This window comes from Nanorana parkeri, unplaced genomic scaffold, assembly GCF_000935625.1.
Source record: "Nanorana parkeri isolate BGI_ZX_2015 unplaced genomic scaffold, ASM93562v1 scaffold1077, whole genome shotgun sequence".
NCBI classification, from domain to species: domain Eukaryota; kingdom Metazoa; phylum Chordata; class Amphibia; order Anura; family Dicroglossidae; genus Nanorana; species Nanorana parkeri.
In genome coordinates this window covers 211,094-227,390 of record NW_017307345.1, presented here as the reverse complement: position 1 = coordinate 227,390, position 16,297 = coordinate 211,094, and the positions used below count along the sequence as shown (strand labels likewise).

General features: G+C 39.6%; 1 protein-coding gene across 1 annotated transcript in view; it reads right to left on the bottom strand.

Moving 5' to 3' along the window:
• STPG2 (sperm tail PG-rich repeat containing 2) overlaps positions 1 to 16,297 on the bottom strand; it is a 381,107-nt gene that overhangs the window by 214,717 nt on the left and 150,093 nt on the right. Inside the window, exon 12 of the mRNA XM_018567630.1 lies at positions 2,493 to 2,655. Coding sequence (XP_018423132.1) covers positions 2,493 to 2,655 — 163 coding nt within the window. The remainder of the gene's footprint in view (positions 1 to 2,492; positions 2,656 to 16,297) is intronic.

The following is a 16,297-nucleotide window of genomic DNA, read 5'->3' as shown; positions in this document are numbered from 1 at the left end:
GAATGGACTTTAAGGAAAAGCAGTATGAAAATGTGTGCAGCTTCACCACAGAAGCTACAGAGTGGAAAAGGGAAACTCTAGTGGGGTGTGCACGCATACTATGTCCCATGTGAAAAAACAGAAAGGAGGTTGAAACCTGCAAGTAGCAATACTCAGCACAAGCAAGACAATATAGTTTATGAGAAAAGTAACATAGATGTACAAATATGCAATCAATATGAATAAAGACTGTTGTCAACTATGTTGCAGATGGCAATCAGGACTTTGGCAACAAAGTCCCGATTGTGCATTTTGGCCTGGTCCCTCAACTAACTGCATCCTGACCCTGATGCCCTTCCTGTACTGGGGCACTCTATTGACCCTTTTTTTACTACCCCTCTACATCAATGTATTTTTTTAATGCAGATCACTCTAAGCAGGTAGGTCTTGGTCCCATCCTCCAAAACAGAGCAGTGCAGGGAGGCCATTGATGGCTGATGTAGACAATAGTGACACTACCCCATGCATGCCTTGTATTGGCCCTGTGATCTGTGATTGTCACATGGCCAAATATAGGTGATACAGTGAAAGCATTTAGGGATGTGCTGCATCCCAATTATATGTATGGTGAAAAAAACATGTTTTGACTCAAAAAGCCAACAAAGGCACATTCTAAAACTAGAACAAGATAATTTAAAAGCCAGCTATGTAGTCATTAGGGTAAAATACTTATGATACAAACACAAAGACAAATAAAAAGGCATAAATAACTATAAACTATAATTCATCAAAGAAAAATTGCCACATATATAAACAAGGTCCTCTACACTTAGAGCTGTGATGTTTTCAAAAGACATCTCCTGATACATCTTTACTAAGTAGGTTAAATTTTTTCCATAATAATTCATTTTCTTTTACCCCAGAAAGAAAACATTGTTATTCGCTTTTATTTCCACATTGTTAAGCTGTAAGAGCAAAGCCTAAACCTGTTTTAAGCTTTTGTCCACAACAAAGGAAAAATGCTCTAGGTCGCAGCGGTTTTCCTGTATAGCACATAGGGAAGATTATTGTATGTGTGTATGGCATACAACAGAATGTACAATGAGTGCACTTGACAAAAAAAAGCCTCTACAGAAAATTATATAATTGGATTCATTATTTCCAATGTAATAGCACATTTATTCATTTACTATAGTCTCGGCTACTATGTGGCTTCATTCCACTGCTTTGACTAATTGTAGATGAAATAAGGTGCCTGTTGTTTTTATTTCTCTCCACAGCTGCATATATGAAAGCAATTCCGCTGTAGATGACACGGAGGGGACTTTGGCATATGGAAAAAAGGCATTATTTGGATATAAGGTTTCCTGAGAAACTTACTAAAATATCCCCTGTGGTGCTTCTGTTTGTAAGAAGTCTCAAAGGTTGGGAAGATAGGGAAGAATCACTTTTTTAAAGACGCCGTGCTTTACTAATTTACTCTGCGAATGTGAATTTTTCATTATAATATTTGCCTAGGCCCTTAAAAAACTGCTGAATGTAAATATGAAACCAGAAATGTAACCTAACTAGTATAAGCAACTACAAATAATTATTTATAGCAATGTATATACAGTACAAGTTCCTTATCTAGCCAAGTGCAAGCAACTGTCTAATGCTATCTGTCATGTTACAGTGAGGACAGCCTATGTTTGGACAAAATCCTTATAACAGGAATTCATCTGTATCAAATAAATGCTACTTGTAGCAGTTTTATGACAAATGTCTTCAGTTTAACACATTCTTGAATTCTAACACACTCTGAGCTCCTGGCACTCCAACCTAACGTATCGTGATACATTGGTGTGATAGAGCTCAATAGTTTCTTTCGCATTCACCATTACATTAGCTTTCAGCATATAGCTATCAATATTTAGGGTATTTGTGGGCATGTGACCTTGCAGTTTACTGGCAGGAAGCATTCTCGCAGTGCTTCCCACTTCCCAGCATATATTCCTGATAGTCTAATGTAAAAGCTCTCACTATGGTGTTTCATAAACAAGAAAGGGGGAAAAATTTACTAGAAGTGATTACAGACATTATTGTTAATGACAAACTAGTATTTACAAATCTTTTACCATCTCTATTTTGCCCAACTGCTTGGTACTGTCAAGTAGCATTAACTGTAAAAAGAATAAGAAACTGTTCAAAACTGTTCCACGTCATAGGGATAGAACAATTACAAAAAATTATGCAGCTTAGAAACAGAGGCTTCGTTGTTTTATATTACATGCCTTTTAATTACAATGACAGGTGTAAAATCAGCCATGAATAGGCAGATTTCTTACTAAGAACTAAAGGTTGTGCAATATTTATTTTACCTTTCTTGCATCAGTAGAGCATTGGAGCTTTCATGCCCTTTTAATCACGTGGGGAACTTCTAAAAAGTCAAATGATCTCCCAGTTGTAAGCAGTGTCTAAATCTGTTGAATCGTTAGCAAATATTGGACCACTTGGGCATAATATAATCTTACCTGGTACGTGAGAGTCATTCTGCAGGGCAAGGTTTCTGGGAACCCCACTAAGGAAAGATTGCTTTCTCTTGGCTTGGACAGTCCTGGGTGGCCTATATTTGCCCTTGGCATGCAGATATTCATATGATTCACTCACATTGTAGGAACCAGGAGGTGGGACATCCTAAAATGAAACCCAAACAAAGAAACATAAATAAGAATGCTTTTATTTGCTCAGATTAAGAAATCCAAACATTACATTGTAAATAGGACTTTCCTGGCAATCTGTCTGCTCTAGCATATGCCAATGAGATTCGCGCGTCAGAGAAGCTGTTGGCATTCTTGAGACCTGTTGCCTGCTTAGCTTTATTGATTAACTAAATGGTTGACCAATCCCGTCATTAAAATTATATGCACCTTTCCCATCCCCAAACCACCCCACTGCTTATTTGAAGTCCTTACCTTATGTAAGCCTCGTGTCGGATGGTATTAGTACTCACATGGGGTTAAATTCCTTCTGCTTGTAAAGCAACAGTGTTCAGGCTTTGACCCAACTATGGCATCCCTGGAGAAGGTCACATTCTCCCCTATACCCAGAAACACTCAGTATTTACTAAGGGCTTTGACAGTGGTGGGGGGAGCAGCCAGAATGTAAGTATGTCACATTCTCCCTCATACCCAGATCACTCAATAATTACCAAAGGCTCCAATGGAGTGGTGGGGGAGCTTCCAGAAAGTGAGTAGTAGCAGGTGATTGGGTGGTGAGAGGTGACAATTTCTCTTCTCATCTTACAAGAGAACCTGGTACTTTGCCCTTAATGGACTATTTAGGGGGTTTTCCCTCACTTGCTGGATTTGTGACCACAAATACTTTGCTGAAATATGATTTGCAATTCCCGTTTCCTCTCTGTTGTGTGCATCAGTGACGTGACGTGACGTGCCTACTGTGCTGAGTGTGGCATTACCCAGCTCAATGAAGCCCCGTCCCGCCGAGCAGTGGGGAAGCCCGCTGCCGTGTAACCTAACTACCTGTCAAAAGCTAGATGCTGCGCTGCCTATAATTAACAGGCAGAGCTCCGTCCATGACAGGTCACACAGAGGCGAGGTTTTCCCTGCTGTGTAACCTGTAACAAGCCGCTCTGAATGGGGAAAAAGCTCTCAGCTTCAGACTTGAAGCTGACACCTTTTTTCTTCATAATACTAGGTGAGGCTCTGCCTCACCTGCCTCCCCTGACCACATGTCCCTGGTGTGCATTCCCCATATTTTTATTTGGAAACTCCACTACGCCCTATACGCCCTGCTGATATTCTGTCTAGAGGATTATCCACATAAATCTATGGATAACATACTTCAGGAAGAGGATGAATGTATTCAGTGAATAACAAAGGCTTGGTGGCTAGTAAAAAAGCAAGTGAGGGGAAATGTCCCCACATTTCATAGAGGACCTATCCTATCGTTAATGTGTCCAAAAAAAAAAAAGGCTGGAATTCCAAGTGGAAATGATTCTCTTTGCTACAATCAGGTTCTGCCTTTACCCACTGAAAATAAGGAAATCTATATATGCATATACTGTATGTGAACTGTTTTGCCTATCAGTCTTTGAAATCACACACCTCTGCCACACTGCATTACCAGAACATTGACCCCTGGTTAAGCTTTACAGCTTCCGATATCGACTGCATGCTCAATGGACAATTGATTAACAGCGAAAAGGTAATTTATTGCCCAACGAGTAGGTTAGAGGTGACACAGAAGGCTGAATAGCGAAAGGAAATGGGAGACAGGGGGCATGTGAAGGAAACCTAAAATCAGAAAAATATTGAGGTTGCCATTGCTAACCTTGGTCTTCAAAAGACAGTTATGTTGATCATTTGGCTACTATACTTTCAGTCAAAACAAGATGCAAGCACTTATTAAGAGTAAACCTTTCAGGGAGAAAATGCCTCTCTCGCGTACATCAGGGAGCTGCTGTCCAAAAGAGGGAGACTCCCTGAACATCAGGGAGACTTGAGATCCCTGAGAGATTGGTGCAAATAGCCTAACATTGGTCTTCAAAAGACAGTTATGTTGATCCTTTGGCTACTATACTTTCAGTCAAAGGCCCAAAACAAGATGCAAGCAAGTGACTTCTGAACTCTCGTTCAGCATACTTGTTCCAGGTTAGTAACTAAAGGTACGTATCTATGTATGCATGGGATAAGAACCATAGAATCTTTAAACTCTGGGCAGGGACTGATGTGATGTAAAAAAGCTGCGCTATATCAATGGCTGTAATAAATACATAGAATACTGAAGAGATTGGTGCAAATAGCATGCTCATTTTGAAAAGAAATTTCCATTTTGCAAGGGAATTTCCAATAGCTTAGTGCATGATGTGAAGCTCTACTGACTTCCATCATCCAATCAGGTGCAAGCAAAAATAGTGTCCTATTTATTTTCCTTGCACATGATTGGGTATTCTTTGCAAAGTTAATTTTCTCTACATTCACTAAGCTAAGAAAAATTTCCCTTGCCAAGTAAAAATTCCCTTAAAATGTGAATGTCCTATTTGCCTTTAGTAAATCAACCCCAATGGGTCAGCATGGCAGCCAAGGCAGCAAGCATTTTTAGAATAAAGCTAGTAATGGCACCTTCTATATTTCTCTTATGACTTATTTCCTTTCACCATTGCACAAAGCATTCTAGGACTAGATCTATTACAGCTATAATTAATTCTACACCATGAGGCACATGTGTATCATTAGTTAATTTCAACGTGCTGAGAAAGTTAAAATTCCAGAATTCCTAAATTATGCATCACAGACACTGGCTGGAAGTCAGATAGACTTAAAATGTAATCTGGACATTTCATTATACCAGTGTCACTATTTTGACATAATCCTTAATACTCAGAAAGAAAATGTTTCAGTTTTTGACCTTAATGGCAGAAATTTCTAGATGAGTTGTCATTCTATTGCCTAATGACATGAGTTCACATTATGGGATGAAATTACTCACTGAGATAGACTGACTAAACAATACCCATGTTCAGTTTGCTCACATGCGAATGAATGCAAGGTGCTCAATGCAATAATAATAATTTTTAATCTCAATTAATTTATAAGCGAGTCAGCATTTACTATTCTTAATAGCTGTGTATGTCTGTATTCTTTAAAAAGATTAGCAATGCACTGAACGTTATTGTTACATACTTCTGATTAGCTAATGATGAAATTTAATCTTATGCTTTACCTTCCCTGGTTCCTCCCTCCCCACCTCATCAACATGTTAATGACATGACCTTTCCGCTTTCATTACATACCCTATTTTAGACTTGAGATTCTCAATGCAAAACCAGACTGGTAAGTGGGGCCAGCAGAGTTCTGTGCATAGCTGACTCCTGAAATATAACAGCACTGTACCTCAGTAATCTTCTCAAAACCTGATGTAAGCTGTGGTCTGGCTTTTGGGAGGAGTTATGAAAATATCAAAATCCTTTGATGGGTGGATGTCAGTCTGGAGGAGTGGGCATTCATAGGAAAACTGCAATTGCATGCATAATGCCCTATAAAACATCTAACAGTGTGATTTATAAGATTATTTAAGAGGGTGTGTTTAGGGGTGGAGTTAAGGGTAGGGGTATGGTGGGCAACTGGTGGCGAGTAACTCTAAAAGCCTGGCTAGTAGCTCAGGACTTGAAATTTTGACCCCTGCCCTAGGTAATGCTCACATTTGATTCTAAACCTCCATGACTGAAATTATTTATTGAATCTAGTGAATAAATGGGGTATGCCATGGACAGTCAAGCTGGTGAGGAAAAGGCTAGATGATGCAGGATGCCCTCCAGCCTGGGGATGAGGTGGGCTCTATATCTGACTTGCTGCAACTAATGCACACTGTAAGAAGCTCACAGTGTGCAGTGCTATCAGAGTAAGCAAATTCAATACAGGAGAGGGGGCTGTACAACTGGCATACACTTATTACAAATCTTTCAAGTATGGATCAGTGCAGTCACATGACCACTCAGCCTCTACTTTCCCCTTCTGGCAGGGCTGGTGGGCCAGTCACACACAAGTCATGGTGTCCTCCTCCATTCTAGAACTACAGTTATGGCATTGAACCACTGCACTAACAGCCACACTGCCTGTGACTGAATGCCCTCAAGAATGGAAAATACACCACAACAGCATCAACTAATAACCTTTTGTATCACTTGTTCCTCCCTTTTAGATTGCAAGCTCACACAAGCAGAGCCCTCTGCACCCTTTTGTATTGAACTGTATTGTAGTTGTACTGTCTTCCTTTATATTGTAAAGCGCTGCGCAAACTGTTGGCGCTATATAAACCCTGTATGATAATAATCAACTTGAAAAAGCATATGAGCTGCACAGCATGACTTAATGAAACACTCTCTCTCAATATATATACAGTATAAGTATACTGTATATATAAATATATATATATATATTGCGACAGGGTACACGACTCTGTGTATGTCAGTGAGAGGTTTGGTATTGCAAAGTAGAAAAATGTTCAAATAAAATGTATCCTAATATCATTTGCCTAAATAAGACAAGTGCTTTCAAGTGCTGATATTACTATGATTTTAGTCATTGAAAGTGATTTTGAAAGCGAAAGTGTAGACTTCTGGTGAAGAATACAATAGGGTTTCATTTTAAATGCAGTGTCAAAGTTTTAAATGTGTTTTTTTCTTTTATTATGGTAGCAAAGCAATTATCTACAACAGGATTCATAGTTACTGGAATTGCAATGTGACATTTACAGTCATAAAAGTGTTTCGATGATATTGAATAAATATGGGCACTTAATACCCAAGTGCGAAATGAAAGAAAGAAAAAGTTCAAATAGTCTTACACAGAAGGCAATAGAAATTAATAAATCTGGACTATGGGAGATTATTTAAAAAAAAAAATCCACAGAGAAAGTTCTGCAATACCATACTTTCTACCACAGAATATATACAAATGACAGTTGTAGAAAGATGCATGTATTGATAAAGGCAATATATATGTTTGACTTTACATCTCACTAGAGGACCAGAATGTTGGGAATCATTGTCCCTCATTATCACATATGCTACCAGATTACCACAAACAGCACTGAAATCTTTTCTATCTCTTGTGAAATTCAGGTAGTATACATGGCTCCTCTACATATGGCATTGTAAATTATTGAGCAGTATGTGAGTAATCCTTTCTTGGCAATCACCTCAGTCCTCGTTTGAAACACACACTGATTTTGTCAACACTAATTTAAAGTGTGCCTATAGCCAAACCTTTTTTTTTTTTTAGGATGGGAAAGGACTAGAATCTCTGTCAGGTTTTACTGCTTTCCATGACTCTGTTGAATAAATTTCCCCTTATTCAGTGCCCTGGGACAACCTGTTCACTAGACAAGAAGTGAAGGGAACACTCCAACAGGAACCCTGACAATAAAGTTGGCCATACTCTGGTAGATTTTCATAACAATGTTCATATTAAAAATCTCATCAGATCATTTGATAGTGCCATCAGAGACTTGATGAATGTCTTTTCAGATTTCATTTGGTTTTAATATTATTTTTGGAATTAATAGAGTTTCATAAATGAAAACGCACAGTCACTGTTAAAGTTGTGTTTGTTTGAGAAATCCATCTTTTCTCATTTGAATTGTTTTCAGCTCTATGGTCAAAAACATTGACCCCATTAATATTAGAGCATTTAAAGGACATTCCGAAAGCCAATCTTTTCAAACAAAATTCTACTGGTTTATGGCAAGCTTAAGTAAAACTGCTTTTTTAAAAGGAACCTATTGATTTAAATGGTTGGTTGGGATTTTCCGTGTGTACAGAAGCAATATTAGTTGGATATGAGATATTGTAACTGTGCTGGAAGCAGCACAAAGAATAAGAGGGTATAGTTCCGCTTTAAGTAGTGGGAACCTAGGGTGCTTTTTATCTTTTTATTGTATGTTTCCATGTTGCACATTTTCCCTTACTTCCTGTGTAGCAAAACTGTTAGGGAATCAAGAAACCAGACAGAAACTTAAAGTGGAGGTATGAAAAAATAAGAGTTGATTGAAAACTACAATAAACATAAATGGCAAAATAACAATAGAGTAAGTCCAGGACATCATAAGTGCCAAGTCAGATGTGAAATGGGTAATGAGCCAAACCAGGCCAGGGAACACTGAGAGCAGGATGAACAGAAACAATACCCAAAGTCAGGAACCAGGAGATCAGTCAGTCAGAGCCAGGGTCATACATGGAGAACAGGAACAACTGCAGAGCACTTGGTATATCAGAACACACTCAAGGGCGAAGACTGAATGGACAAGCTGATGATTAAATATGAACTGGTGTTTACATCATCACTCTGAGATAGGGATTTGCCAGGTGTTTTGTCAGTAGATGCAGAATTATGATATTAACGGGTTTGATCATAAAAGGCACTGCACAAGCCATGCTGAAAGCAACTGGAAAAGGAAGGGTAAGAAACCCTGACAAAAATCTTGTCCTAGGAAGAGAAAGTGGGTGGAATCTGCTTTAATGGAGCCCCAGATAGCAGTAAAACCTGATTGGGGCTCTAACTCTTCCCCGCTATACACTTGTGTGAGGCTGGTAGATGGATAGGAGTTGATCCGTCTCCCAGCTCTATGGGCGAAAATTGCGCACATACGGATATCGGGACAACAAGCCAGCGGAGAAATGTAATCAATGATGTGGGTCTTAGTGGCAAAAACTAGGTAAGTATAGAGATATGGAAGAGAGAGATGCAGCAAAAAGAACCAGTCAGTTGTGCTGCAGTGACCATGTGCTAAAAAGGTACATGCTGTTAGGAGGAGAAAGCAGAAAGACACTGATATGAGCACATCAGTCTGAAGATTATGCTGTAAATATCCAGTCACAGGCTGGAGGCAGGAACAAGACCTGTAAATGTTACTTATCTGAGCAAAATCAGATCCTCCGCCCTGCCAGACATGGCTGTGCGGTAGAGCTGTTTAAATCTCAGGACAGGAGTTACAGATATACAAATCATTTGGCGGGTAGAACAGTCCCATATAATTATTTACACTGTTTGTTCAGCTGTATCCCTGAAGTTCAGCTTTAAACTGTTTACCTGCAATGGAATAAAGGACAACATGAAACCTAGACTCGTGTTGGCCTGTAAAACCTACTAAGTTTACACTGAATGGTGCAAAATTCTTGACACGTGAGATTCAGCTCAACTGTAAAAATTGGATGTTTTGTCTTTTTTTCATTAGATGTATGTGTTATGACCATACATTTCAATGAAATGTTCCCTGTGGCAGTCAGTAGAATTGTCCAATTTTTATTAATAATCATTATTATATTGTACATTTTTGGCACGTTGTATATTGTGTGACACTACTGAATGAAAACATCACAAAAATGAGATTGTCATAAAAATGACAGCGTGGGTTTGGTGTGGGTATATAATAGGCATCAAGATAACCTGTTATCTCCATAACCGCAATGTCAAAACCACATAATGAAGAATCAGAAAGAATATTGTATTTGAATGTCAGCACAATTAATACAGGCTTTTCTGTTATCTGAAGGCTTTCAGACTGAATAGCACAATGAGCTAATTTGTATTATGCATTTATTATTCAGGGTAATCTGTATATTAATACATTTTGGTATGCCTTACATTCTTTTAGACTTCAAAAGACTACTAAAGCTACACATTACAAAGTCTATTACTGTCTGATGTCTATAAATTTTAAAAATGCCTATATGCGGCTAAAGATTTGATGCCATGTAAAGACACTATTAGTCATTTATAACATGACTGAATTGTCAGAGTGAATCGTTAGTTCAGATGAATGCCATGTATTTTTAAAGATTAAATTAAATTATCCCTGCATTATTTAGTATAAAATATCTGGACTTTACCATTAGAATCTATCTAACTCTGAATCTACAGATGCATGGCACAAGATGAACAGAAATTACTTCTCTATATTAAACATGATATGTACTGTAAGTGCAGCAGAACATTTAAAAAAACAATTGTAAGAAAAATATATTGTAATCTACAACTACAAAACTTTTTGTTACACAATGCAATAACAAACCATCATCTGTAATGTCATATTTGCCTTACAGCTCCTTGAGATGTTGAGATGTCTCCTTTTTGTAGTCATTTTACGTACCTGCATCATTCTAAAATGTCATTTCTCCAAGAACTCTATGTAGCAAAAGTTGCAGTGGCACTGGATCAGATTATGACTAGGGTAGTCCAAAAGGTGTTTGCCCCTATTACCACCAGGCCCGTAGCCTTTTCTCCAGAACAAAAATAAATGACAATGAGTTTTAATGGCCATGGTAGCCCTTTACAACAAAAAAATACCATTCCAATAACTGTAATTACCATGAATAACAACAAAAGGATGGGTTGATGGTCATTGAAGGCTCCAGAAAAAAACAACAACAACATTGCTTCCAGAGCATTGCATCTGTGTCCAGATCTGTTACTTGCAAGACCCCAAGCAGCACCACACCACCATGGGGATGATACCAGCTGCAGAGTACCCTTTTTTACACGTCCTAGATCACAAACAACTGGACCAATTACAGCACAAGATGCTATACCTTAGCCTGGTTCCCATGCATGGTATGCAAATACCCTCAAAAAACAAATGGAATAATCGCATTATCAAAATAGCTGAGCAGGTAGGTGGGAAATCCTTCACAAGCTGGTCAGCCTGAAAATGACCTTGTCCTGCTCCTTCCTGCAGCTAGACTCAAATCTCAAATGGCCCCTCTTTCCTGAAACCACCTATCCCAATCAGGTAAGATGACTGTACTCCTTTTTTTTTCTGTCCCTTTAAATCCCCTTTGCCAGGCACGCTTTTTCCACTCCACCCATGTCCTTTGTCTTTTTGCTCTGGGCCCTTCTGGATTAGTGATGATTGAAATGGTTCTTAGGTATCAATCAAAGCTGCTTACAAAGAAGGGCTGGCCTTCCTGATAGGGACCTTTTGTAACGCCAAATAAGTCAAAGAGTAGGAGCCCCAAACACAAAAACTTTGAACACGGCATTTATAGACTTTAAGGGGTCTATTCACTAAGCTGCCAAAGGATTTAGTAGCCGTAGCTTCGGCTGATCCTTCGGCCCCAGGACCCCTTCGGTTCAGTAGAACCGAAGGGCTGCTGTACGGGCTATTCACTATAGCCTGTAAAGCTCCCGAAGTCGGCCGGGCGGCTCAGTGGAGCCGAAGGCATATGCTTTGGCTCGACTGAGCCGAGGTGAAAGCCGAAGCTGGCCGAACGGCTGGCCCCTTGCACAGACAGATCAGCGTCCCTGATTACCAGGTAAATAGGGACGCTGATCTTCAGATAGCCCAACTCTCCCGGACGCTCTAGGAGTCTCCCGCTATTACATAGCGGCTCCCGGCCGCCCGGGAGATAAACACTTTCTCCTGGAAAGTTTTACTCTGCTCAATCAAGCAGAGTAAACCTTTCCCTGCTCTCTTGTCTTTTTTTTTTCTTCTGACATCGGAGCCGTTGGCTGCCGTCAGAATAAAAAAAAATAAAAAACAGCATAGGAATGCATAGCTACATTCCTATTGGCTATTTCAATTTGCTATTGCCAATAGCAAACTAGCTATTGCACCCGCCCACTGCTGCTGTCAATCAGCAGAGGGGACCTGAAGTTCTCCATCAGGTCCCCTCTAGTGATTGACAGCAGCGGAGGGCGGGTGCAATAGCTAGTTTGCTATTGGCTATTGCAAAGTGAAATAGCCAATAGGAATCTAGCTATGCATTCCTATGGTGTTTTTTTTTTTTTTATTTATTCTGACGGCAGCAGATATACAGCTGAAATCAGCCGTACAAGCCTGAAGTGAATAGCCGAACATGTTGTTGTTCGGCTCACTTCACTTTGGGTTGGTTATTCACTCGGCTGCCTACGGCAGCTTAGTGAATAGACCCCTATGTGTTTATTTTTTGTTGTCTGTGCTCTGTTGGGAGTGTTTATCTTTTACTTACTGCCCTAGAGACATAACAAGAAACCTCTACACAGTTAGGAGAATATCCATTTAGACATTTGTAAACCAAACTGGTATCTCCATTGGAAGATTTGCTATCAACTCATGCTCTGGTGACAACTGTAACATTTTGGATTTTCCATTACCTTCTTTATTGGTGACAATGGTCATAAGGACAAACAGAGAAGGTAAATCTACCCATGGGAGACACAGTCAACAATAAAAACCTGGAAGAGGTACCAACCATTCCAAACTCTATACAAATTCAGAAAAAAGTTTTGGCTACATATAAACTTTGAGAAATGAGTAGTTAAAGGATAACCTTACACCTTCTCTGAGCATTTTGTAGTATCCCGGTCGAGACACTATTGTTTAAATTGGCCTTGTGTGTGTGTGTGTGTGTACAATAGAGACCTTAGATTGTAAACTCCTTGAGGGCAGGGACTGATGTGACTGTGCAGTATGTAAAACTCTGCGTAATCCAATTCAGCTATGTTGTCCTAGATTGTTCACTTCTCCTGCCTTTTCCAAACTCTTCACCCTTTCGAATAGCCCTGTAAATCTTTTCTGCACTGGAAAAAGCTGTAGAACTAAGCTGTAGAAACGTATACTACTTCCTAATTATAGCAATAACTTCCAAGGGGTGACCTTGTTAATAAAATACTGTACCTGCTTTTAAGAGTAGCCCCTAACAAGCAAGTATACCATTTACTTATTAGAAACCTTATATCACAGGCTGCAGGGATCCCCCCATGACACAACATTAAAAGACATCTAAACCTAAGAACACGAATGTAATGTATTGCAGCTTACCAGTCCCGTGTCTGATGGCTGCATTAGTTTTCTTTTCTCAAATTAATTTCATTTTCTGCAAGTGCAGAAAAATGCTACTTCCAGTGCACTGGGCTGATCATCTTATATAATCTAATCATATTTCTCAGCTATGTTTTCTGAACTACAAACCCCACCCATCCCTATGTAAAGGAGGTAAGGAGGAGGTGTTTGTCATACAAGAGAGCAGCCTAGGTTGACAACATTGCTCCTCCATAGATAAAGTAGCGTGGTGTTGAATTACTAAAGGCAAATAGGCTGTTTACTTTGCAAGGGAATGTTCACTTTGCAAGGGAATTGTCCCTTACCTTAGTGAATGCGGTGATAATTCATTTTGCAAACAATAACCAAACATGTGCACGGAAAATGTAAAAAGTTTTTTTTTTCCTTGCACATGATGGAAGTCAGCAGAGCTTCACCTCATTAACTATGCCAAGGTAAAAAAAATTCCCGTGCAAGTGAAGACTGCAAACTGAACAGCCTATTTGCCTTTAGTAAATCAACCCAAGTGAATAAGCATCGTTACCATATGGACAGGAAGTGTTTTACTGGTAGGATCACGGAAAAAGTATTTTGACTCTACTGGGTCTTTAACACAGCACAGCTGGGGGCATCTTAACAAGCACTGATGTCAAAGCCTTTGGGATAGTAAACAGCCAGCACACAGCTCATAATGCCTCAGCTGCTAGCAGAGGTTCTCGCATGGGCCTAGTATAGAGGTGCCCATACACTGCTCGATTCTTGTACGAGAATCGGGCGAAATCCCGCGATCGTACGAGAATCGAGCAGTGTGAACTAAGACGTGCGACCGTTTCTACTGTACGGTCGCACGTCTTTTGTCGAGCCAACATGCTTGAAAACCAGCCGAGAATCGTACGATTCTCGACGGGTTTCTAGCCTGCTCGCCCGATAGCTGCGGAACGGGCCGGTGTGCGCACGCGCACACTGCCCGTTCTGCATTGCCGTCATCCGAAGCCCGCCCCTCAGCGGGGCGGGCTTCCGATGATCGCAAGTACGATCTGCCCGTCCAAGGTGGGCAGATCGTACGGGCTTTTAATGAGCATACGACCATCGCAAGACAAAAGTCTTGCGATGGTCGTAAGGTGTATGGGCACCTTAGGAGGAGGCACAATTGATTAATTTATAAACTAACACAAGCACTTGCAGGCACCGCAGGTTGTCTGCACTTTAACACTGTTATTGAGCAATTTTAGAGTTGATCATATTCATTTTCATTTTTGACTCAAGTGTAATGTAACAATCTGGATACAATTTGCAGAAGTTTTAACATTTATACTTATTGCAGTGTATTAGAAACACTACAAATTAATTTAAAAAACAAGAACATTGTGAGAGTGCTTAGGAGCACAGAATAATCAGTGTATTCATAACATCCCATCTAGCGTTAATAGCTATTCAAGTGCATAATAACCACATTATACCCAAAGGTGCTAAATTAACCCCAGGGAATATTTTCTTGTTATTTACATCACCCCAAGAAATCCCCTTTAACGCATTCAAGTGTTGATAAGAACAGACAACATATGGCATTTATATGCTCAGTGATTGCACCAGGGAACCATTCATTCAGGTTAATATATTGGCACAAATCTAGTCATTTTATTCAGCCCCAAATGACTAAGGTAAACTACGCTTTGATACCTTTGATGAATAAGAAATAAACCTGCAAATAAACCTGTTATTTGTTTTTTTTCTTCTGGTAAATAATTGTCAAGTGAATGGGGATCACCATCTAGAGGGAGCTTGAATAGGCAATGAGTGTGCCTGTCATTTTTGTCACACATGAAAGCTATTAAGCAGTTAATGCTAGGCTATTAGTCACAATTTTAATAATTCCCACTATGAAGAACAAGGCGATAGCAACGAAATCCAATACTGACTGCCACAACACCATGCTGGTTTTCATTAAATTTGTTCAAAGGGGACCCAGCATGGAATTTCTAAACTACTTTCATAGGCAGATGACTAAAGAGGCTTGTCTATTTACGGAGATCACACTCAATCTTTATTCCCCTATACACATGGGTGGCAGGCAGAATTGAAATTCACAACTCTTCACCCATTTTCTAAGCCCTGATAAACAGACAATTGTGACTGTAGCAGGATGAGAAGAAGCTGATGTTATAATTTTTATCAAATGTCACTGTTGTCTTTGATGTTTCTGTTTTGAGTTTGCATTTTTAATATATGATCATAAATTTTACTTTGTAATTTTCTGCACATGATCCAAGAATAACTGGGGAAAACTTTAATTATGCAGTTAGCTGTAGCTATCTACAGCATAAAAAGGAAAACCATTGGCTTTCTGACTTTTTTTACACCAGAGGTCAACTAATTTTTTTATGAGAATTTAAAGCTATCAAAATAGGTTATTTGTATATTATGTAATTGTATTTTGTTTTTCTTATTCCCAGTTATGTTAATTAACATGACAATGTATCATTTTATATTACAAGATTACTTCCCTCCACCCAATGTTAATTAAAGCACTTACCTTAAATGATGTTTCTTAATCCGATCTTCTTCTGCTTTCCTGTCCTCTTCATCTGTCCCCCCAGCGCTGCGGCGGGACTCCGATCCAGCGCTGACTCCTCTGAGCTTGCTGGCACTTCCTGTCCCACGGTGTCTGCATTCGGGTGCACGCGTCCATAGACTTACCGTGTGTCTCTCCTCGCATCCCAGCTGAAAATGTGAACTGCGCATGCGCCTGCCCCAAGATGCTTTGCGACCGCCTGAGAATTTTCACATTTTCGGACGGGAGAGCGCGGGGGAAGACACAGCGCGGGGGAAGACACAGGTATTAACCCTTTCTAGCAGTAGATATATGCAAAAAAACGGAGGGTTTAAAAACCCTTTAAGTCATAGTTTGAATAGTTGAATTACAACATTTAGTGAATATCTCATTTACATTTCACAGAGAATGTCAGCAGTAAAATGTTTATATTTTTATACCTTCCTGTATAAAATATCAGTATATGAC